The sequence below is a fragment of the Brassica oleracea genome, chromosome C9 (assembly GCF_000695525.1).
Source record: "Brassica oleracea var. oleracea cultivar TO1000 chromosome C9, BOL, whole genome shotgun sequence".
In the NCBI taxonomy this organism is placed as follows: domain Eukaryota; kingdom Viridiplantae; phylum Streptophyta; class Magnoliopsida; order Brassicales; family Brassicaceae; genus Brassica; species Brassica oleracea.
In genome coordinates, this window is record NC_027756.1 from 37,679,739 (window position 1) to 37,702,896 (window position 23,158).

At 36.6% G+C, this 23,158-nt stretch overlaps 5 protein-coding genes across 8 annotated transcripts; 2 read left to right on the forward strand and 3 right to left on the reverse strand.

The window, feature by feature from the left end:
• The first annotated feature begins 2,086 nt into the window (after positions 1–2,086).
• On the forward strand, positions 2,087–4,773 carry LOC106316116. Of its 2 annotated transcripts, none has more exons than XM_013753985.1 (7): positions 2,087–2,456; positions 2,571–2,711; positions 2,938–3,303; positions 3,604–3,849; positions 3,934–4,026; positions 4,091–4,291; positions 4,364–4,773. In XM_013753985.1, the coding sequence occupies exons 1-7, from the start codon at positions 2,130–2,132 to the stop codon at positions 4,577–4,579; spliced, it is 1,590 nt and encodes a 529-aa protein (XP_013609439.1). In that variant the 5' UTR covers positions 2,087–2,129; the 3' UTR covers positions 4,580–4,773. The 2 variants fall into 2 exon arrangements, with proteins under 2 accessions (XP_013609439.1, XP_013609438.1); XM_013753984.1 differs by having other exon boundaries at positions 3,604–3,855; positions 4,364–4,749.
• A 259-nt stretch (positions 4,774–5,032) lies between these two features.
• Positions 5,033–7,679, forward strand: LOC106319496 (polyadenylate-binding protein RBP45A). Its single transcript, XM_013757841.1, has 7 exons — positions 5,033–5,408; positions 5,493–5,958; positions 6,635–6,696; positions 6,785–6,915; positions 7,014–7,107; positions 7,187–7,354; positions 7,463–7,679. Exons 1-7 carry the CDS (start codon positions 5,121–5,123, stop codon positions 7,463–7,465), a joined length of 1,212 nt encoding a protein of 403 aa, XP_013613295.1. The 5' UTR covers positions 5,033–5,120; the 3' UTR covers positions 7,466–7,679.
• Positions 7,680–8,356: 677 nt separating this feature from the next.
• On the reverse strand, positions 8,357–11,626 carry LOC106319442 (DEAD-box ATP-dependent RNA helicase 32). Its single transcript, XM_013757770.1, has 8 exons — positions 11,111–11,626; positions 10,766–11,041; positions 10,269–10,592; positions 9,963–10,154; positions 9,732–9,887; positions 9,222–9,643; positions 8,990–9,141; positions 8,357–8,885 (listed from the first exon to the last, which is right to left on the reverse strand). The coding sequence occupies exons 1-8, from the start codon at positions 11,495–11,497 to the stop codon at positions 8,548–8,550; spliced, it is 2,247 nt and encodes a 748-aa protein (XP_013613224.1). The 5' UTR covers positions 11,498–11,626; the 3' UTR covers positions 8,357–8,547.
• Positions 11,627–14,139: 2,513 nt separating this feature from the next.
• LOC106313600 lies at positions 14,140–15,927 on the reverse strand. Of its 2 annotated transcripts, none has more exons than XM_013751460.1 (3): positions 15,734–15,927; positions 14,427–15,190; positions 14,140–14,335 (listed from the first exon to the last, which is right to left on the reverse strand). In XM_013751460.1, exons 2-3 carry the CDS (start codon positions 15,168–15,170, stop codon positions 14,297–14,299), a joined length of 783 nt encoding a protein of 260 aa, XP_013606914.1. In that variant the 5' UTR covers positions 15,171–15,190; positions 15,734–15,927; the 3' UTR covers positions 14,140–14,296. The 2 variants fall into 2 exon arrangements, with proteins under 2 accessions (XP_013606914.1, XP_013606913.1); XM_013751459.1 differs by having other exon boundaries at positions 14,140–14,344.
• A 2,762-nt stretch (positions 15,928–18,689) lies between these two features.
• On the reverse strand, positions 18,690–19,551 carry LOC106315589 (protein translation factor SUI1 homolog). Of its 2 annotated transcripts, XM_013753356.1 has the most exons (3): positions 19,478–19,551; positions 18,833–19,250; positions 18,690–18,801 (listed from the first exon to the last, which is right to left on the reverse strand). In XM_013753356.1, the coding sequence occupies exon 2, from the start codon at positions 19,217–19,219 to the stop codon at positions 18,881–18,883; it is 339 nt and encodes a 112-aa protein (XP_013608810.1). In that variant the 5' UTR covers positions 19,220–19,250; positions 19,478–19,551; the 3' UTR covers positions 18,690–18,801; positions 18,833–18,880. The 2 variants fall into 2 exon arrangements, with proteins under 2 accessions (XP_013608810.1, XP_013608809.1); XM_013753355.1 differs by having other exon boundaries at positions 18,690–19,250.
• Positions 19,552–23,158: the final 3,607 nt, after the last annotated feature.

A 23,158-nucleotide genomic window follows, 5' to 3' on the forward strand; every position in this document is an offset into this window, starting at 1 on the left:
ATATTTTGTTATAATTGTTAAAAAAATATTGAGTTGCATTTCAAATAAAAAGGTAAAGATATTAAAAATATTCTAATTAAAATATGTAAAATTTAATATAGTTTTAAGGAAATTGTCAAAATAAAAAAAATTACACATAAAATAATCATGATTTTTGTAAACTGGGCGGATCATTATTTATATGATATCGCACACGAAAGAAAAATTTATGTTTTTAAAATTATCTAATTAACTCTATACTCATTTTTTTTATATGATATCACACATTCGTAAAAAAATAGATAGTTTAAGATGCAAAAAAAAATTATTTACTTAATGAATATAATATGAACGAATATTACAAATACGTGATTTAATAAAATAAATAATTAAAAACTGAAAATTCATACCCGCGCGCAGGGTCTAGTTATAACCTATTTCCCCAGTCTTCTGTCTTTCTGAAGCTGATTTTGTTTTGTCTTCATTTGCATATTGGCTTATAAACTGAAGCCATGGTTCAGACATGGTTGAACTTAAGCTATTGGTCTTGCTTTTGATGCGTATAACAGGACCAAATGAGCTGCTTTCGTGAGAGCTTTCAATTTCTTTTCTTTTTCCCTCTTTGTTTTTACTAAGATTTTTGTATAAAAACTAGAAATAAAATAAAAATGAGTATCAGTTCGCAGACTGTTAACTTAAAAACCTGAGAAGAATATCAGTTTACCAGCTTAAACTGAGAAAGTGTTGGAAGTAAAATGGTATACGTAGTTTCCTGATGAATGTTAGCCTCAACAACAAGGGATGGTGATTGGTGATAGTTCTGTAAAGCTGTTTACCTATTTCTACCTTTTGTTTACTGTAGTAGTAGACGACCTATTGAAAAATGCAAATAGAAGTATGCCAGCCTTTTGCTCTCCATTTTACTTCAGTTGGTTCAGTTTTTTTTAATCCATAAGATGTTAATGGTACTGAATGAATCACTTGTCATTCGATGCTTTTTCCAGGAGGGTCTTGCGATGATTGATGATTATCTCATAATTCATAAAGATGGTAAACGCCGTGATTGGTTTCCATGCATGTGTTTCTTTTGTTTATGCGCATGAGCGCATCCTTAATGGAGTTGATACGCGATTCACTCTTTTTGAGTAAAATCGACTGTAATATTGGCTGGATAGTAAAGGAATTACGTTTATGTACATGCATGAAGAAACGAATCTTGTGGTGCTACATTACTTCTGCCAGAATGTGGAACCATTGACGTCACATAGCGTTGATCAACAATTCATACGTAACGTTACTCAGCAGTGCTACGCCTTTATACATAACAGATTTTATTTTTGTTGCTTTAGAAATACGTCTTTTTAACTTCTTTAAAGAAATTGGGAATATATTATTCTGACGTATACGTGAAACATACTTTAAGGATGTACGCTAGTTAGATGATAGCATTCGAAGGAACATTCTCGTGATTTTATAATGTTTAGGTGTACGCTAGATTATCTTTTATCTATATGTGAACCTATGCGATATGAAATTATATATATATATATATATATATATATGTTATTTACATATTAATAATATTTGGATGATTTAATCTTATTTTTTTTTACCTATTTGGACAAAATGTTTATTTGTCACCATCTGTAGATATTTTGTCATAGAATGCTTGCTTTGTCAAAATGAATAATTAATTACGATTCAAATAGAATCGATCATTTTATGAAAACAATAAAAAATATATCGATCATATATTCATATGTAAAATATATACAATAGATCATTGATACTAAAAGAATCATAAATAAATTACTAATGCTAAAAGAAAAAAAAATTATAATCACTAATTTTATGCTTTTAAGAAAAATATTTGCTTATATTTTAAATTAAAACTATAAAATAAAATACAAGTGAAGTAAGAGAAAATAAACTATTAAATGAAAGTAGAAATGAAAATGAAAATGAAACTTCAGTAATGTTGCTATTTAGACAAAATGTTGATTACTATTACTTTCAAAGAAAATAAAACTTGTTATAACAAATATAAATAAAACAATGTTTCGTGGGAATAAAAAGCAAGCGATATATATTTTATATAAATAAATTTGTTTAAATATTTATCGTGGAGAAACTCTGAATGCAAAACCGACATGGCGTCTTCATCTCCCTCATCATCTTTCACGCTTTCCTCTCTGTTCGCCACCGCCGTCCTAATTCTAGTTCTCTCAACCGCCGTATCATTGAAATCGGCGTTCCACCCTCGCGACATGCTTCCGCATTTGCCAAGACAAGTCTCCTGGCCCATCCTCAACTCCCTTTACGGCGCCGCCGATCTGCTTCCCACTTTCATCGGAACAGCGAATGCAGGAAACAACACCGTCAAGTGGAAAGGAGCTTGCTTCTATGATAACACAGCTCATATGGAGTTTCATAACAAGTCCGCTAGCAAGTTTGGTGGAGGCACACTTCACATTAAGGCACGTTCAGTTTTCAAGAACCGTTACTTTTTGTCGGTGATGTGAAACTGTTTTGTAATGAATAAAGCCTAAAGCTCTGTTTCTTTTTTTTTTTTTTGGTTTGTGTTTATGAAGGCGGATAAAGCACATAGCTCGACTTGCATGGATCTTTATGTCTTTGCAACTCCATATCGTGTGACATGGACTTGGTACTTCATTTCACGGCCACACACTGTAGAGTTCCCTGAATGGGATGGACAAGCCGAGTATGATTACGTAAGATGGTTCTTTCTTGTGCTGCTTTATCATTTTAGTGACCTTTGTGCATGGCTGGGGGTCTGATGAAACATTCCTCTTGCCCCCCAACTTTTAAATAGCTATTATATATTAGATCGTATAGCCTCCAAATTGTCAAAAAAAAAATTTATTAAGATTAATCTAAAAATCTTTATAACCCTTTAAATTTCAGATCCGCTTGTTGATGGGTTCTTGTGTATAACAGGTTAAGAAGAAGGGAGTTTCGATATTCCTTATGCACGCAGGGATGTTAGGAACACTACAAGCACTGTGTGATGTTTTCCCTCTCTTTACCAATACTGGTTGGGGTGAAAGCTCTAATCTGGCGTTTCTTGAGAAGCATATGGGGGCTAAGTTCGAAGCTCGTCCTGAACCATGGGTCACCAAAGTCAACACTGATGATATCCACTCTGGTGATCTACTTGTTCTATCCAAGATCCGTGGACGTTGGGGTGGTTTTGAGACCCTTGAGAAGTGGGTGAGTGGGGCTTACGCTGGTCATTCAGCTGTCTTCTTGAGAGACACACAAGGGAAGCTGTGGATTGGTGAGTCCGGTAATGAAAACGAAAAGGTAACAAGTTGCATAAAACTTTACTCCATTTGTTTCATGAAATTGTTGTTTTAACATATTTTTCTTGTTATATAAAGAATGTCATTTTAGAATTTCAATGCAATTATATATGTTTTAAACATAATATTAGTTACAAAAGGTTTTGAGCTTCACAATAATTTTACTTATCTAAAATTCTATTGGTTAAATAAACGTAATTATTAAAAGCATATATGAATTTTAATTATTTTTTTAATTTATGTGAAGAAGGTTAAACATAACACTTCTTTGTGTTGAAGTTTGGTTGTTCTTTGATCATAGGGAGAAGATGTAATAGCGATATTACCATGGGAAGAGTGGTGGGAGTTTGAACAAAAGAAAGATGACTCGAATCCTCAGATTGCATTGTTACCTTTGCATCCTGATGTTCGTGCTAAGTTCAACGTTACTGCTGCGTGGGAATATGCTCGGAGCATGGATGGTAAACCATATGGTTATCACAACTTGATTTTTGCCTGGATCGATACCGTTACTGCAAACTACCCTCCTCCTATAGATGCTCATCTTGTAGGGGTTTGTCAACTTGGTTCTTGAATCTTCTTGATACTTTATTATTGGAGCTGATCTTTTTTTTTTCTCTCTCTCTTTCAGGTTGCCTCTTTCATGACTGTTTGGAACAAATTGCAGCCTGAGTATGCTGCTAATATGTGGAATGAAGCCTTGAACAAGCGTCTCGGAACAGAGGTATCAAAACTTGTGTCCTTGTACTTGTCTCAATCCTTATGTAACATGTCTTAAATTGATGCAGGGTCTTGGTCTTCCAGATGTACTGGTGGAAGTAGAGAAACGCGGATCTTCTTTTGACAAATTACTGACTGTACCTGAACAAGACGACTGGATCTACAGCGATGGTAAATCAACCTCGTGCATTGCTTTCATACTTGAAATGTACAAAGAAGCTGGCCTATTTGGCTCATTGGCTAGTTCTATTCAAGTCACGGAATTCACGGTAAAGAACCAATACATAAGTCGCAAGCTAGCGCTACCATGTTCTCTGTTAATAATTTTCAAATATTTGCAGCTAAAAGATGCTTACATGCTCAACTTCTTCGAGAACAATGCAAGCCGTCTTCCAAAATGGTGCAATGACAATGACAGTGTGAAGCTTCCTTTCTGTCAGATACTTGGGAAGTACAGAATGGAACTTCCTGGTTACAATACTATGGAACCTTACACCCATATGAATGAACAGTGTCCATCTCTGCCTCCAAAGTATAACAGACCAGGGAACTGCTAAAACCATTAAAATCCAACTGTCGTCTTTCCTCGTATATATGTTTGTTAATACCAACTTCTTTTTTTTTAACTCTTAACAACTTTTAATCTGTTTGTAAATATATTGATGATAAGGTTTAAAACCTACTGAAACTACGTATTTTGTAATTATTTATATTAATATACACACAAAATGGAATTAGAAGAAATCTTATGAGCATTTCTCTTGGTTTGAAATTCAAACGATCACACACAAAGTCAATCATTGCATGTAGTGGAAGCAATTGTATAAGAATTGGGGGTATAAATTAATTACTTCAGTCGCCGGTTCAAAGATCTAACTAACCGGCTATTTGAATTTCACTGTAACAACTAATGGGCTAAGATAAATATTATATGATGGAGCCCATCTAAAGCCCACAGAACGGTAACTTTTCATATAAAGGAAGCGAGACTAATGAACGTGTGCGTCTTTAAACTTTCGCTTCACCGAGATTTTATTCCTTTTAGCATTAGCGACAAATCCCCCTTTTCTAGGTCTTTCCCCTCCCGTCGTCGTCACGATGCAGCAGCCACCACAAAACGCCATCGGAGCAGGGCAGCAGATCCCATCTGACCAGCAAGCCTATCACCAGCAGCAACTCTCGTGGATGATGCAACAGCAACAGCAACAGGGCCAGCAATGGAACCTGCAGCAGCAGCAGTCAGCGCCGTCACAGGGTCAACAGCCCTACGGAGTCGGATCTCAGAATCCAGGATCCGATAACGAGATTCGCTCCTTGTGGATCGGTGCCCTGCAGCCTTGGATGGACGAAAACTACATCATGACCGTCTTCGCTCAGACCGGCGAGGTAAATCTTGTGGAAAAGTTTTAGTCTTGTGGAGAGATTGACACGTGTATCGATTGAAATCTTGATTCTTGTGTGTTGTGTCAGGTTCAATCGGCTAAAGTGATTCGCAACAAGCTGACTGGTATGTGCGAGGGTTACGGATTCGTTGAGTTCGCCAACCACGCTGCAGCTGAGCGTGTGTTGCAGACCTACAACGGTACTCAGATGCCCAACTCTGACCAGACCTTCAGGCTGAACTGGGCTCAGGCCGGGGCTGGTGAGAGACGCCAAGCTGAAGGGCCTGAGTACACTATCTTTGTGGGCGACCTGGCTCCGGAAGTCACTGACTTCATGCTCGCGGAGACGTTTTCGAGCGTGTACGCGTCTGTCAAGGGGGCGAAAGTTATGATGGACAGGAGCACTGGACGGACGAAGGGTTATGGTTTTGTTAGGTTTGGGGATGAAAGTGAGCAGATGCGTGCGATGGTGGAAATGAATGGTCAGTACTGCTCGAGTAGGCCTATGCGTCTTGGTCCGGCTGCCAACAAGAAGCCTCTTACAATGCTGCCAGGTATGCCTTATGGTTGCTTGCCTAGTTTTATTTTCTTTGTTGAGCATGATACTTGATTGCCTTTCTTTTGTGAATGTGTGTTCTGCTTGCTAAAGCTTGTTCTGAGATGAGAATATGTCTGCTCTTTCTTTCCTCTCGGTTTGCACATAAAATGAAAGCATCCGTGTAAAAGGTATTAAGATCAACTCCTGTTGTCTTAAAACAGGGGAACAAGTGGCTCTCTTTGGGGGGAGCCTGGAACTGACTTCTGCTGAAAATGATCCCACCTTAATGCGTGGCTTCATTTAGGTCAGTTGGTTATGTTTTCAGCAGATTTTAAATACAAACTGGCTTCATCAGCCTACAGTTTTGAGCCTTTTTATCTTCTAATTATTTGTCCTGTAGACAATGCCTTATGTCCTTTTTGCAAAATGCTTTTTATTTTCTAAATTTGTTGTACTCCTAGAGCTTGCCATAGTTTAATATCTGTTCTCATCAATATTTGTATCAATGATCTTTGAGCTGTTTTTTTTTTTTTGTTTCTCTGAGTGTCGATGTGTGAATGTTATTTGCAATGCGTTGTTAAAGTTAATATCTTGTGCTACAGTTTAGTCTCCGTATAGTTGTTTCACCTTGTTGAGTGGGGTTTTATGCAATATAATAGAGTCTTTAGCCTTCTCTCATTTGTTATTTGCAGGCATGTATCAGGACACCCAAGGAGGAGGAAATCCTGGAGAAAGCGATCCAAGTAACACAACTGTGAGTAGTTAGTTAGTTTGCTATATTTTTCCTCAAAATATTTGGTTTTCTTTTGCTTGAATGAAAGCCTGATGCGTACTACTTTCAGATATTTGTTGGTGCTCTGGATGCTAGCGTTACAGACGAAGAATTGAGGGCAGTTTTTGGTCAATTTGGAGAACTAACTCACGTGAAAATACCTCCAGGGAAGCGTTGTGGATTCGTTCAGTATGCCACCAGGTATAACTAACTAGCCACATGTGCCTTTCGCCATGAATACAAAACCCTGCTCGTTCTTGTGTTGCACACTTCATTATTGTCTTTGACATATGCTTCAGGGCGTCTGCGGAGCATGCACTTTTAAATCTGAATGGAACACAATTAGGTGGACAAAGCATCCGTCTTTCATGGGGACGTAGTCCGAACAACCAGGTTTGTTTTTTTTTTTTTTACCTTAATAAATTGAGAGTGATTTGAAACAAAAACATAATAATGTTTAAAAACTTTACAGGCACAGCCTCATCAAGCTCAATGGAATGGTGGTGGTGGGTACTATGGATACCCTCCACAGCCGCAGGGCTTTGAACCATATGGTCATGGAGCTCCTCGTCCTCAGGATCCTAGTGCGTACTATGGTGGCGGTTACGGTGGCTATGGCAACTATCAGCAGCAACGGCAGGTAACGCAATTACTACTAACAAATAATAATCCTCTCTATAAGATTTTACCAAATGTGAAGAACTTGCAAGTATGTTGTTCTTATCGTTGTTTTCTTATTTCAATGCAGTGAAAGATCAACAACACCAGCTTTTTCTACCAAAGTCTTGGACAATGGGCAAAATATATATCAGTCATCGTTGAGTCTTGATAGGAAATTAGATTTAAAAGTGTTTTGTCTTTTACATGAAGTGAGTATGGTTTTGCTATTGGGTTAAATGTTGTGTGTTTTAAACCAAAAAAAAAAAAATAAGGTTGAATTTGCTATGGACATGTTTATTTAATGTTGAAACTCTGTTTTTTTAAAACATTTGTCAAAAGTATAAGATTTGGGCATGCTAGTGGTCAGACCTATGAACGGCCATCGAGATATTCCATGACAAAGGGGTATATGAGTAGGTTCACGCACAATAATTAGGGGCTGGGTTCGCGGGTCAACCCGCCCCGCATGACCTGCCAACCCGCGGATCGACTCTATTTTTTAAACTCAAAATTCCGACCCGCATAACCCGCGAAAGAAAAATCGTAAACCCGCACCCGCCCCGCTAAGATTGCGGGTAACCTGCGGGGCCCGCATATAATATTAAATTTAATAAATAATTATTTTTTTTATCAATTAATTACTTTTTATAATAAAAATTATACATTTATAATTTAAATTATATAATTTTCATTAATTTATATATTTTTTACATATTTTTATTTTTATTTTTATTTATTTTAAAAAATTTTAGAAAAAAATAATATTTTTTTTATTTTGCGGGTCGACGGATATCCGCGACTCAAATTTGGTTGATCCGCACCCGCTCCGCTAAAAATCGATTCGGTGAGATAACAGTGGTTTCTACACAGACGCAAGCGAAAAATAAGAATCTTTTAACATAGTAAAGATGATAACATAATTAATTCCCTCGAAAGATTTTGATCCGGTAACGGTTACCGGGTAAAGTTACCAGAAAACTGATTCGACTGGTAAAGTTAAGGTTATATAAATAATTGTTTGTAACACGATTTGATTGACAAAGAACAGACAAAACTTGTAGGAAACTATCACATTGGTTCATAAAAATGAAGTGCTTCCTTGGGAGAATCGGCAAAACGGCGAATGCGGAAAGAGGGAGCCTAGACAGACAAAACGTTTCCTATGTGAGATTTTCATGACTGCGTTATCAGTTTGAGAGCCATCTCCTCAAGCTCAGATATGGAGATGGCATCTGTATTGATTTTTCCTCCTTCCTTTTCTTCATCTCCATCACCATTATCATCAAAGTACATCTTCTTTGCTCTTTTGCGTTTTCGTCCTATTTCTTCTGATGATGATGCAGAGCCTTCATGGCCTTCTTCTTCTTCCTCCTCCTCCATCTCTCCTTGCTTCCTCTTAATCTTTTCTTTCATTCTCTTCTCCCTCCTCTTTTCCCTCTCCACTTTCTTGTCCTCATGATCCACATTCCTCAGTTGCTCTCCCAGTTTCTTATAGTAATCCTTCCTTGCCTCTGCCAAAAATCAAAGAACCAATTCCATCCACATACGTTGTAAATAACTGTATCATTGCTAGTTTGTGGGAACAGAATGATAACATAAGTCGAGCTTGCTTTACCTTCATCAAGGGCTACTTCAGTCTCAGTTGTGGCAGCTACTATTGCTAAGGGAGCCACTGGATTGCCTTCCTCGTCAAACTTAACCCTGGACCCACTTGGTCTGTGCTGGCTGATCTTCAGCTTCCTGTTTTTCGAAACCCGAGTTCCTGGCCTGAAAGTCAACATGAATTTTATTCACATACTGGATTTGAACGAACACAGAAAATAGTACATTATGTAAAACACACATACATGGGAACTCCTTCGTCCTTGTTTGATTTTTCTACTCCCTTTCCCTCTTCATTTGGTCTCAGAGGAAAATCATCTTCCTCTAAATCTTCACCTAGAAGATCCTTCTTCACAACCCGAGTAGGTGCTACAACATTATCCTCATCATCATTCTCCGGTTCAAGAGCGATTGAACTCTCAAACACTCCTTTCTTCTTCGTTTTAAGGTTTGCGAATCGGATTCTAGGAGTAAATGGAAGACCAAGCGAAGCAGAGAAGTCCTCAATGGACAGCTTCGTCACGTCGAAAATCTCCTTATCTCTTCTCTTGTGAATGGACCTCAGGTATGTGATGAAGGCTCTCTGCGCAACAGTGTGAAGATCGGGAAAATTGACCAACAAAGAAGCCAAGAGTCTAGAAACCTCCTGCAACTTGTCACTGTTTGCCTGTGTTGAACAAAATCTTTCAAAGTCAAATACGTTTTCTACTACAGACAGTAGAGAGTCGAGAAAATTGAGGACGGGATCTATTTACCTTGGTGACTTTTACAGGAATTCTAGCTTCTTGTAATCTCTCAACCATTTTTTCCTCAGAAGGCGTTAGAAAGAGGAGTGACTTCCCTGAAGCATTGAAACGAGCCGTACGCCCAACTCGGTGAATATAAGAAGCTACATCTTCAGGACAATCCACCTATCACATTAATATGATGACATCAAAAGAAAATTACATAGTATTGCAATTCTGAATGTTGATGATTGATATTACCTGAACAACCCAGTCCACAAGCTTGTCAAAATCAAGACCTCTGGCAAGAACATCGGTACAGAAGAGAACAGATTGTCTCTCAATGAACTGAGAGTACACTCCCATCCTTTTCTCTTGGCTCATTTTTCCGTGAAGGCTCTTCAAAGGTATTCCAGGCCGGAGCTTGTTGAACGCTTCATGAACAAATTTGACCTATCAAAAGAGTGATATCTCTTCATCAATCGCAAGATACGACAAAAGTAGCAGAATACAAAACTATCTTCCAAGTAGATGATTCGCAGATGAAAAGAGGTAAACTTATGTAACCTGTTTCTTGGTGGATAGAAAAACAAGAATCCTGTAATTAAGATGAGATTTGATGAAGCTCCATAACATGTCTAGTTTCTTTTCAACTGGGACAATTATTACAGTCTGCGTCAAGGTAGTTGGGGTAGCTGTAACAGACTCTGCATGTACACTGATGTACTCGGGATCTCTCAGACTGAGCCTTGCTAGATCCTTGACTTTCTTTGTTTGGGTCGCAGAGAATAGCAGAGTTTGCCTGCGCTTAGGCAACTGCGAGATGATAGGATCCAACTGCCCTTTGAATGCAGAATCAAGAACACGGTCGGCCTCATCTAAAATCAGAATCTGCAGACAAAGGAGTACATCTATTACATATTTTGAACCCATAAGAAGACTAAAGAAATCTACCAGACAAGGGAATGCACATATACTAGTTCTACACACCAACCATCCTAATGCGAATGCACATCATTTGATGTAATAAAATGTCCTTAAAACATTGAAGAGAAGCTCAAGACCTTGAGATTGGAACACTCGAAGTTTGGAGTCTCATCCATATGCTGGAGAAGCCTACCGGGAGCACACACCAAAATATTCATATGATTAACCCTCTCCTTCTCAACATCAACTCCTTCACGACCTCCAATCAAGAGGCCAGCACTGAACTTATGAAACTTCCCAACTTTATTCAACACACTGAAAGTCTGAGCAGCTAATTCCCTAGTCGGAGATATGATAATACACCCAACTCCATCTTCAGGACCCCATCTCTCCTTGTGCAACTTCTCCAGCACCTGAACCACACCAACAACAATTAACATGAAGAACGATACATAAAGGAAGAAACTTCACGAAACCCTCACCGGAATAACAAACGCGAGAGTTTTCCCCGACCCGGTCCTCGCCGCGCCGAGAATATCTCTTCCGCATAAAGCGTGAGGCAGAGCAGCTCTCTGGATATCGACCATCTCAACGAACTTGGCCTCTTTCAGCCCTCGTTTCGTTTTGTCCGATATGGGCAGCTGATCGAACCTCCTTACGCCGGCGTAGCGCGAGAAAACGGCGCCGTTTTCGCCGTCGTCTTCGAGCTTTCCGATCTTCGCGTCTTTCGGGAGAGGGCCCAGAGCGAGCGGGTTGGATCCTGAATCGGGTTTTTGGGATTCGATCCACTGTTCGAGGAGGATGACTTCTTCGGCTTCGTCGAGGCGCATCTGCTTCTTCATTCCTCTAGTCTTCTTAGGTCTTCCCATCTTGGCGGCAAACACGTGAGAAAGAGAGAGAGAGAGAGAGAGAGAAGCTTTCTGCGACTTTCAGAGGATTGCAATTTGCAGTGAAGCTGTTGAAAATTAGGGTTTTAGTATTTGAGAGAGAGAGAGAGAGACCTCGACAGGCTTTAAGGGTTTAACTACTACGATCGACGGTTTTTGAACTTCACAAAAACTTGATCAACCTAAACTGATTTAGGCCCAATAAAAGCCCAGCTTAGGCTTTTCTTTTCCCTCTTTTTACCCATGAATCGCCGATAATGCATTTTTTAGAGTGGGTCGTACAATTTTTTTATCTTTTTTTTTGGTAAAAGTCCATCATACAATTTTCTTACCTCGAAACAAATAATATACCCCTCACATAGATCTTTCTGATTATAAAAAATCGCCTTTTGATTTGCTTGAATTCAATTATCTTGGATATGGCCGATACAACCACAAAAAGATAATTAATCAGTCAAAAAAGAAACCACCAAAAGATACAAACGGTTGGGACTCATCTATATTGTCCGATTAGTACGATATTATCCACTTTGAGCTTAATAGGCAATCTCACATGAATTTACTTTTGATTTTTTTTTCCAAAAGGTCTCGTACTAATTAGAGTTGGACATCTTTTTATATATTAGATTCTCCTTGTCTAATTATCCAATGCGAGCTTAGTTTGATATTTCACATTCTTCCGTTCAAACTAAAGACCATATTCATCTCGTGTCCCACAACTGACTTTCAAGATTTTCTAACTTGATCTCTGCCACATACCTTCTAATTCTAACTCGATGGATCTCGTCCCTACTCCAAAGGTATTTTGGTCTTCTTGCAGATTTCTCGTCAACCGCTCTAATACCAATTGTTGGGATTGTTAAATCACATGTCCAACTCTCTATTATCCGATTAGTACGATATTGTTCATTTTGGGCTTTAGGTAAGCCCGCATGGTTTTACTTTTGGTTTTCTTCCCAAAATGTCTCATACTAATTAGAGTTGAACATCTCTTTATATATTAGACTCTCGTTGTTCAATTATCCAATGTGAGACTTAATTTGATATCTCACATTCTTCCCCTCAAACTAAAGACCATATTCATCTTGTGTCCCACAACTGACTTTCAGAATCTTCTGATTTGACATTTGCCACATACCTCTCAATCCTAACTCGTTGAGTTTCGTTCTTATTCGAAAGGTATTTTAGTCTTTTCGCAGATTTTTCGTTAACATAGGCACAAAACTTATTTTGCTCATTTTGCTGATCATCAAGAAATCAAACCAATACAACCACTTTACTGATCATCATTCTATTAGCTTGGTTTTTCTTTAAAGTTTAAATCTTACTAGAAAACAAAGAATTAATCCACGGAAAAGTTGTCTTGATTAAATTTTCTTATTACAATTTATTTATTTTAGCTTAAAAGGTTTTGTTTTATTTTATGTGTAGTCATTATTTTTGTGGCTTCCTTTTGTAACTTTTACAATTAGTTTGTTTTGTTTTAAAATATTCTAATGCTTATTTATTATTATGTTATAAATTAAAAAAAATATTATATCGATAATTTTACAACCAAAATTATGTTTGGTTTTAGCTGTTTATTTGCACCACCTTAAGATAAATTCACGCTTGACGATTAAGTAATTTTGTATAAGATTTTCTCACTTATTTACAAAATTGTTAATAAATTATTTGTCTAAAACGACAAACTCGATAATTAGATGTACAATAAAAATTCAATAAATTAATAATATTGGGAATTTTTATATTTTTTTAATTTATAGAATTATTAATTTACAAAAAGTTTCCTTCTTAGATTGTTATTTATTTTAAGATATACTCTTTCTAAAATAAAATATATATTTGATTGTAATGTATATAAATTAATTAATATTTGAAATTCGACTTTATATTAATTTTATTATATTATTTGGTGTATGTAAAATATGTTTCATAGAATTTAAATGTTTTTAGATATAATTTTACTAAATCTGATCAAAATATATTAAATATTAAAAAATATAAAGATAATTCTATCGTGAATATAAAACAAATAATATAATAGTTAGTTTGTACTTATACACAATATATATACATATAAATTATTAATTTATAATTTCAATGGGACTATGTATTTACTTAAAATTTTCTGTAAAATTATTATTTTATTATTTTATTGATTTATGTCATATTTTAAATATGTCCAGGGACGGGAAAAATTTATTAATTTATAATATTTATTTATTTACCGAATATTAGTATATAGATTTTCTATTGTATAAACATTGCTAAATATTTAATAAAACCACTAAATTAAGAAGGCTTCCACGAAAAATACGGTTTTATACAAGAAAAGAAGCTCAATTAGCTTCACACACTAGTTCCAAGTTCAAGTTCTCGTCCGACTTGTTATGTTTTTCATCACAGCTGGACCGATGCTTCCTGCACACCATATTCCAGTATTGCAGCCTCCTTTCCCCCACCAACCACACATGCCAATTGTTGTTCCTAGTGGTTTCTTTCGCACAAAGTTCCTCTTATAAAAAGATCTTTTGATCCAACTTAATCTAACAGTTTTGATCCATAGTAGAAATTTACGATTCGACTTTGGTTATTCCAACAGTTTTGATCCAACTATTATCTTAAGAAAAAGTAGTTATGAGCATATCTATATAACGAATCATCATAAACTTTTTCTGACATGTTTAAGCTAGACAGTAGTTAAATTCTGTTTCCCTATTTCTGATTACAATGAGACTGAATCAGACTTTTAAAACTCTCAACGATTTGCAGCAAGAATCACTGTCCTTGAGAAAAATGGGTCTCCCTCACATTCTCCTGCACGGCCTAAGACATATCAAACATGAATTCTACAGAGAATAAACATAAGTAAAAACTCTGGATAAAATCATCAATTAAGGTTGGTTACCTGAAGAAGCTCTGTCATCTTGCCACGTCCATAACTTGGCATAGGTTTTGGGATATGTACTGGATGGACCGGGTGTATCGCCTGCAACGGCTCAATAGACAGAGCCTGCTCTTCTGACTCGGGTTCAGTGAACCGTGTCGTGCTGTTATGGACTTGACCTTCCTTCATCACTTGTGTAAGCAGCGTCTCAAACAGCTTGCTATTACTACCTCCACTCACTTGAGACTCGGTCTGCATATGTCCCTGGTGGACCGGGACACTCCCACTGCCATTCTCCACGACAGGAACCAAAGGATGGTTGGACATTGCTGGATTAGCGGGAAGAATCGGGACAGGAGCCAATGCTCTATCACCACGCTTCTCACGGAACCTAGATTTACGACCTCGTTTAGCTGGCAATCCATGTTGATGCGTCACGTGGCTGTTTCTTGTTATCATTGGAACATGAGGAGCAATATCGTTATCAACCGATACAGGCTCGCAGCGACCAGGCCTGAACACCACACCTCTAAGCACGGTATCTGAGTTACCAAGCTTAACCGAAAGCAAGAAGCCGGCTTCAAAAGTTGCCTCGATGACGCCAGTAACGTGCTGCCCAACCATAGCTTCATCGCTTTCAATGTGGCGAGGCTGCTCGGTGGAGTCTAGCTTGAGGTGCTTTCTGGGTCGACCAGGTTTCCGTTTGGCAATGACTTCACCAGAGACAGTGTGGTTGTTGTTCTCCTCATGGCTTTCCTTCTCCATTTCGTGATGTTAAAGCCTATCTGAAGCAGTGAAGATGCAAAAGTGAGAAAATCATGAATACACAGAGACGAGAGACCATCACAGAGTTATATTACCAAACGCAAGATTATCAGAATGAGTAATTGTTGTAAAACAAAATGTTATCTCAAACTGTAACAGCAAACACTATACCTCTTTTGCGTTTCTACAATCTTTACACATTATACTACAAAACTTGGGGATTTATACAAGCTGAGATCCCACTAGTAATCGAACATGCAAACCCATGTTTAGCCCCTAAATCGGCACTCCTAATTACAAATTATCTCATAATCATCAGACACAGTAATCAAAACACACAAAATTAGCAATGTTTTCGCAGTTGCCCTAGAATTGAATTCAAAGACAATTGTTTGTTGTCGGATATAAAAAAAAAAAAAAAAAATCGAGTGACGGGAGAGAGACAAACACACACATCGCAAATATTATTACCACACAAAAAAAAGAAAAGAAACAGGACTCATGTGCAAAAAAGCTTGAAACACACAGACAAGACAAAGAGAGAGAAAAAGAAACAAAGAGACCTGAGATTTTTCGCCTCCGTTTCCTCTGCTTTCTTCCTGTGGAGGAAGCATTAACAATGAGTCAAAAAAGGGTAAATCGAAAGAAAAAAACATTTGTGAGTAAAAAGAGGGCCTCAAATTTTCATTACACAAAATGATTTTGTGGATTTGGTGTAGTAAACTGATGGTTTGTTTTTGTTTGGGCTTTTCGGATAATATCTTTGCTTAGATATTATATATATATTTTGCTTTTAGCTTTGTTCTTTACAAAATTACTCTTTGGGAGGTCACGTGTAAAACACGTGTCTTGAAAGATTTTCTAATCAACAATGGGCCCTTTCTTAAAGAAATAGGACCCCACCGTTATTACCAAAACATTAAGCACATTTCGTTTTGTCGATTAAGCCCAATTAATTACAATAGCAGAAATATTCATCTAAGCCCATTCATACTCACTATTGGACTTATTTTGCACGAACCTAACTATGAGTTTAAGGGTTTCATAGAGACTTGTAGCTTTAGATTTTTGATTTGGAATTAGGCTGTAAATTTTGTGTCTGCAGAAATATTATTTTAAAGAGTTTGAAAGCATTAGATATAGAACACTAAGAGTTTGATTTTCAAAGTCAATATAATTCCTTTCGTTTTTTTTTTGACATGTTGGTTTAGATTTGCTTACTAATATATGTGTAAATTTCATAAGGTGGTTTAGGGTATTGCCGTTATGCATAAATCTTCATAAACAGAAATAAACTGCGTAAATTTTCATAAGCAAAAAATTGGATTTATAATATTTTCTATATTATAGCATAATTAACCGCCATTTTGATAGAAAACTATGAAACATGTCGCCAAAAAGCTTTGTATTCATTATATAAGACAAAACAAGAATCAACATCTCACTAACCATCTCAAGAACATATCTTGCACTAAACTAAAACTCAGAGGCAAGAGAGACTTTCTTATACTCCGAGTCGAGAGAGAGTTAGAGATTGTGAAATGAAAAACCTTTGAAATGGAAGTTGGGCATTCTTTGTCACAAGAAGCATTGTCTTCATTCTATATGACATAACAAGATTGCCTTTTGGAGGTCGTAGCAACATGTCACCGAGAAGCGTTGTCTTCATTATGTAAGAACAAGAATCAACATCAATTATCAAGTTCTGAAGATAAGCTTTGAAGATTTATAATGTTTTTTATAGTTTATTATTCAATCAGTGACTTAAAATCAATTGGAAAGTTTAGTAATCGATTAAAATTTAAATTTAAACATATTTCTTAGTTAACGAATTTTAAAATCTCTGCATCATACTTTTGATTTTGATTTCCATTATTTGTTCATGAAAATCCAGCACAAATGATTTGAATTCAATCTTAAATACAAAGAATTTCTAAATCCTTTGAAGTTGAATAACACTAGATTTTAAAACCAATATTTAAATCATTGATTGAATAACATTATATTTTAAATTATATTTATAAAAGGGATAATTTGAAAAATACTCTATTAACAGTTTGAATTTTCTAAATTACATTTTATATTTTTATTTTTGAAAACTACACTTTATCAATTGTAAAAAGACATTTTTATCCAGATTTGTTATTTGAATAAATAAAATAAAAAATCGAAAATAATAATAATAATAACAATATTATATTATTATCATTTATGTTTGGAATAAATCTATATATTTTTGAGATAAATATGTTATTTTACTATTAAGAATTTTAAAATAACTTAAGTATTGTAAAATAAATAAATTATGATGTTTGTGATTTTATCATGAAGTTTATCTTGTAAATTTTTTATTTTTTAATCTTATATAAATAAATCGCCTGATTTCTCATTCTCTACAAAAAAAATGACGTAAAATACTTATTTATTCCACGTTCCAAAATTTTCAGATGTATGCAGCATGGTCTTTCTTTGCAAGAAAACAAAAAAAATGAACTATTTTTAGAACAAAACACAAGCAGAAATAGAAACCTAAATCTGATTTTGAAATCATAAAAAAAACTCACTTTTGATTCATAATCTTAAGAGAACTATCAAAAGCGAGATGATAAAGTTATAGAGATCAGATGTACGTTTGACGGGAAGGAAACCATGTGGACAATAATAGAAAATGAAAATTTAAAAATTTGAAGTACACTTAAGTTATGGATGAAGAATTAACAATTTTTGAATGATAGGAAGAAAAAACTATGAAACTTGAAAAGTGAAAATAATTTTACAAAAATGGCCAATGAATGATCATGACGAAGACGCAGGTTTGTTTTCTTTTTTAATTTTTCAAAAAAGTTATATATATATAAGATATATTCTGTAGATATTATTAAGATTTTTTTAAAGAAAATCTTAATATATTGAAATTGTTTACTTAGACATAAAATAAATTATGATGATAAATTTGATAATAATAAATATTTATATAGGATAATCTAGTAAATTCATATATATACAAAAGTGTATTTTTCAAAAAACTTAAATAATAGTGTAATTTTCAAATTAATATCTTATATAAACGTATTTCTCCAATTTTTTCCTTTATAAAATAATGCTAGATTTTAAAATCATTCGAATAACATTGAATTTTATTTAGATTTAAACACTATTAAAATATATGATTGAATAACACTAATATCACCGCAAAAAGCAATAGAAGAATGTGCAAAGCAGCACATACCATATACTCTCTCTTTTATTGGAAACTTGATTCCCATACAATAAACAAACTATTAGTGTTCCGGATTTTTCGCAAGACGTTTGTGTGTGTGTGTGCTTCTGAACCACATTTTAAGTTATTTGATCAAAGGAAGGATCAAAATAATTTCTTCACGTTCGAGTCTATTTCACCCGTTCTCTCGATGAAATCCATCAGAATCCACAAGTCACTTTTCTAGTTCTGATTATGTTGTTTCCTACCATTTAATAAACGACAGATCGAGCTAATATAGCGTAACCAAGAGATGGGAAAATAGAACAATCGAAAATTTTATCATTGCACAAGTACTCAAACATTCCACACAACTTGAGCTATTAAACAGAGAACCACAAAACCGAAGCTTCAAACCAAAAGAAAAGACCCCTTAAAAACCTCTAATGATGATCGATCACACAATATTATTCGCATATAAAAGAGAAAGATAAAACCGAACGATCCGAATCTAGAACCCGTGGATCTTGATCTGATCCTTCTTAGCAATCCCAGTCTGAACCAAAAAGTGAGAAACTTTCTTCCTCTGATCACCCTGAAGCTGAATGATCTTGCCCAGCACCTTGTCCTGCACAACGTTCCCGTTGCAGCAAAAGTCTTTCTTAAGATCCTTGAGAATCTTCTCGTAGCTGTACTCTTTCTTCAGACCTTGAACCGTCGTCAAACTCTTTTTACCATTCCTCTGCTGGATACGGACGTGGATATACTCTTTGGTTCCTGGTGCATCTGTGTCTTGAGCTTCGGCGAAAGGGTCATATGCTAATGGTACCTGGATGTCTAGCTCAACCATGTAAACTTGGAAAGCTCTCTTTGGATTCTCTCTGCACATAATTGGAAACAACAAGTTTAGATCCAGAAGCAGATCATGAGTAACAATAATATAATAATCAAGAAACCAAATCAAACAATAAACAATCAAGAACAGAGGATCATAGATTAAACTTGAGTAAAACCCTAACAATCAAGTAAACCAACTCGCGTGGCGAGAGGATCGCTAGTTCTAATAAATTAAATATCAGATGAAATAGATGGGACGAGGAAACCGTACCTGAAGATGTTGGGAAGAAGACGAGACCGAACAAGTATTTGACTTTTGTTTTTCAATTGATGAAGAAAAGAGAGAGGAGGATAGGTGTGTATTTATAGGACTTTCTTTAAGAAATTCTGAGGCGGTTAGATCGTAGCCGTAGATCTCTATCAATTAAATTTGGACACGTGTACGGATAAGTGCTATTTGGTGACCAAGTTGGATGGTCCACGTTAAGAATAATTACTTCTCCCTCTCAGCTTACAATAAACGCGCAACTCTCTTTATTCCTGGGGCCCCTTAACAGCTTTCATTAGTATTCCCTCCGTAATTTGCGGTTGATGACCATAGAAAACAGTTTAATTAGGTAAATGACTATAACACCGTGTATTTTTCATAAATACAGTCTTACCCCTACTACAACTCCCAAGCACATGCGCAGAGATATACTTGACACAATCCCTTCATTTATCTTTCTTACTACTGATTTAATGATATTAAAGAATATATTAAAGAATATTTAAGAATATATTAAAGAATATCAACCAATATTCCCTTATCTCTGCCTAGTAACAGTTTCCCATTTTGCATGCACCTTCATCATCCTAGTACGCTACCACTCTTCATTAATCCAGACAAAGTAAATCATTAAAATTATTAAATTTTTTTTTTTTTTTTTAATAATAAATATATATTATAATTTTCATCCCAGAAGGGCATCGGACAACAGCATTTTCCGATTCGCCGGAGAAACATGAACCCTAGGTTACAAGTGACTTGGCTAAGCAAAATACACAAATTACATAACAAAGAGGAATTTAGGTTGAGGAAAAGAAGACTGAGAGAGCATGCTCCCTCCTCCGTTGACACCGCAGCCACCAAATCCAGATTCCGACGACTTCTCATGACGGGGGTGTCGAGGCCCGCCAGATCCACCGCCAGTCACTATCAACGGAGCCACCCACGAAGCGTCCCGCGGCCACAAACGCCGCCTTCAGATGAAGAACGGCTCCAAAAACCCTAATTGCCACTTTCTGTAACTGCTTCGCCGCCTCACAAGTCCGAGAAGTTCCGTGCTCCTCCGCTCTTGTCGACGAGGAAAGGAAGAAAAGCGAGCCGGCGAAATTCAGGACAAAAGGAAACCGCCATCCCATTTGTGAGATCCACCGATACCGCAGAAACAAACCCTCCCCTCGGAGCCTAACCCCAGCCCCGATGACTGACACGCGGTTCCGGTTGGGTCACCGTCGTCCTCAAACAACGTACGCCAACCTTTCACCGACGAGTCACCAGAGCGGCAGAGTTCTTAGGGGCTTCCGCTACAGAGAGCCCACCCGAGTCGCCGAGAGAGAGAGGGAGACCTCCTAGTAGACCGAATCTTGCTTAATCCGTCTCGTAGAGCAAATTCCGATGGGGGAGAGGTCACGGTGAGCACCGACGGAGACGCCGGAGATTCGCGTAACCTCCGCCCCTTACAAACACCGAATGTAACTCCATTATTAACGCATCGCAACACCGAATGTACATACCTTTAATATTATTGTTGTTGGGTTCAACTATTTTCAATTCTATTTGTAAAATCTTCCATTTTACCGTACATTCTATATTTTAGCTGATTTGGTTGGGTTTTAATCTAATTTTGTCAAGAATTACCCTCTCACATATATGACACAAAATTGCCTATTGTACTGTTAATATCCGTTTGCAAGTCGCATGCTAGGTCTGACATTCAGCGCAGAGGACAGTTTCGTCCTTTTACCCCACTAACTTTACCAATCCTGCAAATACAGTTTTATTTTGCATGAATCTGCAATTACTGTCCTATATTTGTATATTGACCTTATTGAGTCTTGATGTTTTAAGAGAAAATTTTTGTTTCATTTTAATTGATGTTTTCAAGTTTCCATGTAAAAAGTAAATGCAATTTTATGTTTTTGACTATTTGTATTCTACAGTATGATTTTCTATAGATAAAATTATATGTATTTATTGTTATTTTTACACAAACGAGAAAAATTAATTAAAGTTTGTAATTTCTTAATCGGTGCGTAAAAACATTAAAATTCTGATATAGAGGGAGTATAAAAAAGCAATAAAAGTAACAAAATGGTAGCGTGTAATAAAAGCAACAAGTAGGTCTTTTTATGTCAACAAGTTGCTAGAAGATTCGCGATGACAGTGTAACTTGGAGAACTCAAGTGGAGAACTCAAGTTCGATACGTGTGGTTGTTGTCTGACGGACAAATGAAGAGAAGATACCGTACGTCTTTATTTGATCAAAGCTTACTCGTTGCTCAAACTTCGGATGATGTACGGAAGCATGCCGCCATAATCATGGGACGCCACTTCCAACTGATCATTCCAATAAACCCCGAGTTAGAACTTTTAAAAATAAGCTGATACTCATTAATGATTGGTCCAAATAATGTGTTACCACCTTGGAATCTAACAGAAAGTGCGATGCAAATTAAAAGATTTGGCAAATGACCCGGTTTTACACTACAAGAAAACAGCGACATACCGAAGAAAAAAATCGTCGGTACGTCGTCGGAATAACGTTATTCCGACGACATACCGACGAAACAAGTCCTCAGAAATAACGCTTCGGAAATTCATTTTTCCTCGGAAATCCCTCGGAAATTTCCGACGGAATTCCGAGGAAACGAATTTCCGAAGAAACTCCGAGGACCACCAGTTCGTCGGAAAGCTCCTCGGAATATACCGAGGGGGAACTTCCTCGGGATATTTCGATGGACTTTCCGATGGTCCAATCCTCGGAAGTTCCGACGAAATGTTCCTCGGAATTTTCATCGGGAATTTCCGAGGAAAGGAGCCCTCGGAAAATTCCGTGGAATGAGTCCCTCGGTATATTCCGAGGAAGAAATCCCTCGGTATATTCCGAGGAAATGTTCCTCGGAAATTTCCGAGGGTTCATTTCCTCGGAATTTCAAAAAAAATTATTTTTAAAAAAAAAATAAATTTTTTGAAATTTAAATTCGAAAATATAAAATTAAAATTAAAATTGAAAACATATTAGATAATATTCAAAGTTGTACAAATAAAAATAAAACATTCCGAGTTTTTGAAAAAAAAAAAACTACGGGTCTTGCACGTTGGGGAACACCTCGTTCGGGTACATCCTCTGCATCATCTCCATCATTTGCTGGTTCAGACTCCTCTGTGCCTCATAGCCCGTCTGTTGAGCCGTCATCTGGGTCTCCAACAAAGATATGCGATCATCCTTGTCATTCAACTGAGCCGTAAGTACTTCTGGATCAACAAAGGGCGGTGGTGCAGAAGAAGGAGGAACCGACCGGGTGCGACGACCCAAACCGACCAAACGTCCCTTCTTCTTTGGAACCAACTGAAATAGAAAATAGCAAAATTTAAATCAAGAAATAAATGAATTGAACTTTAAAAAAAAGAACTTACGGATTCAACGATTTTGTTGATTCAAAACCGGGACAAGTTGGTCGAAGCCGTCGAATCGTCATCCTCGGTTTGAAGCTGAGACACTTCGTCTTGCACCTGAGTTTGGACCAGGGTGACCATTTCCCTCACAAGACCGTCATCAATCTGGCCGGTCTTCTTGTTGGTATACGCCCTCTTCATTAAGGCGAGATCATCAACCGGCTCGCCATCATTTTCTTCCGCCTTGAAAAAAACATAAATTAAACAAATATTAGAAATTAGAAGAAATGA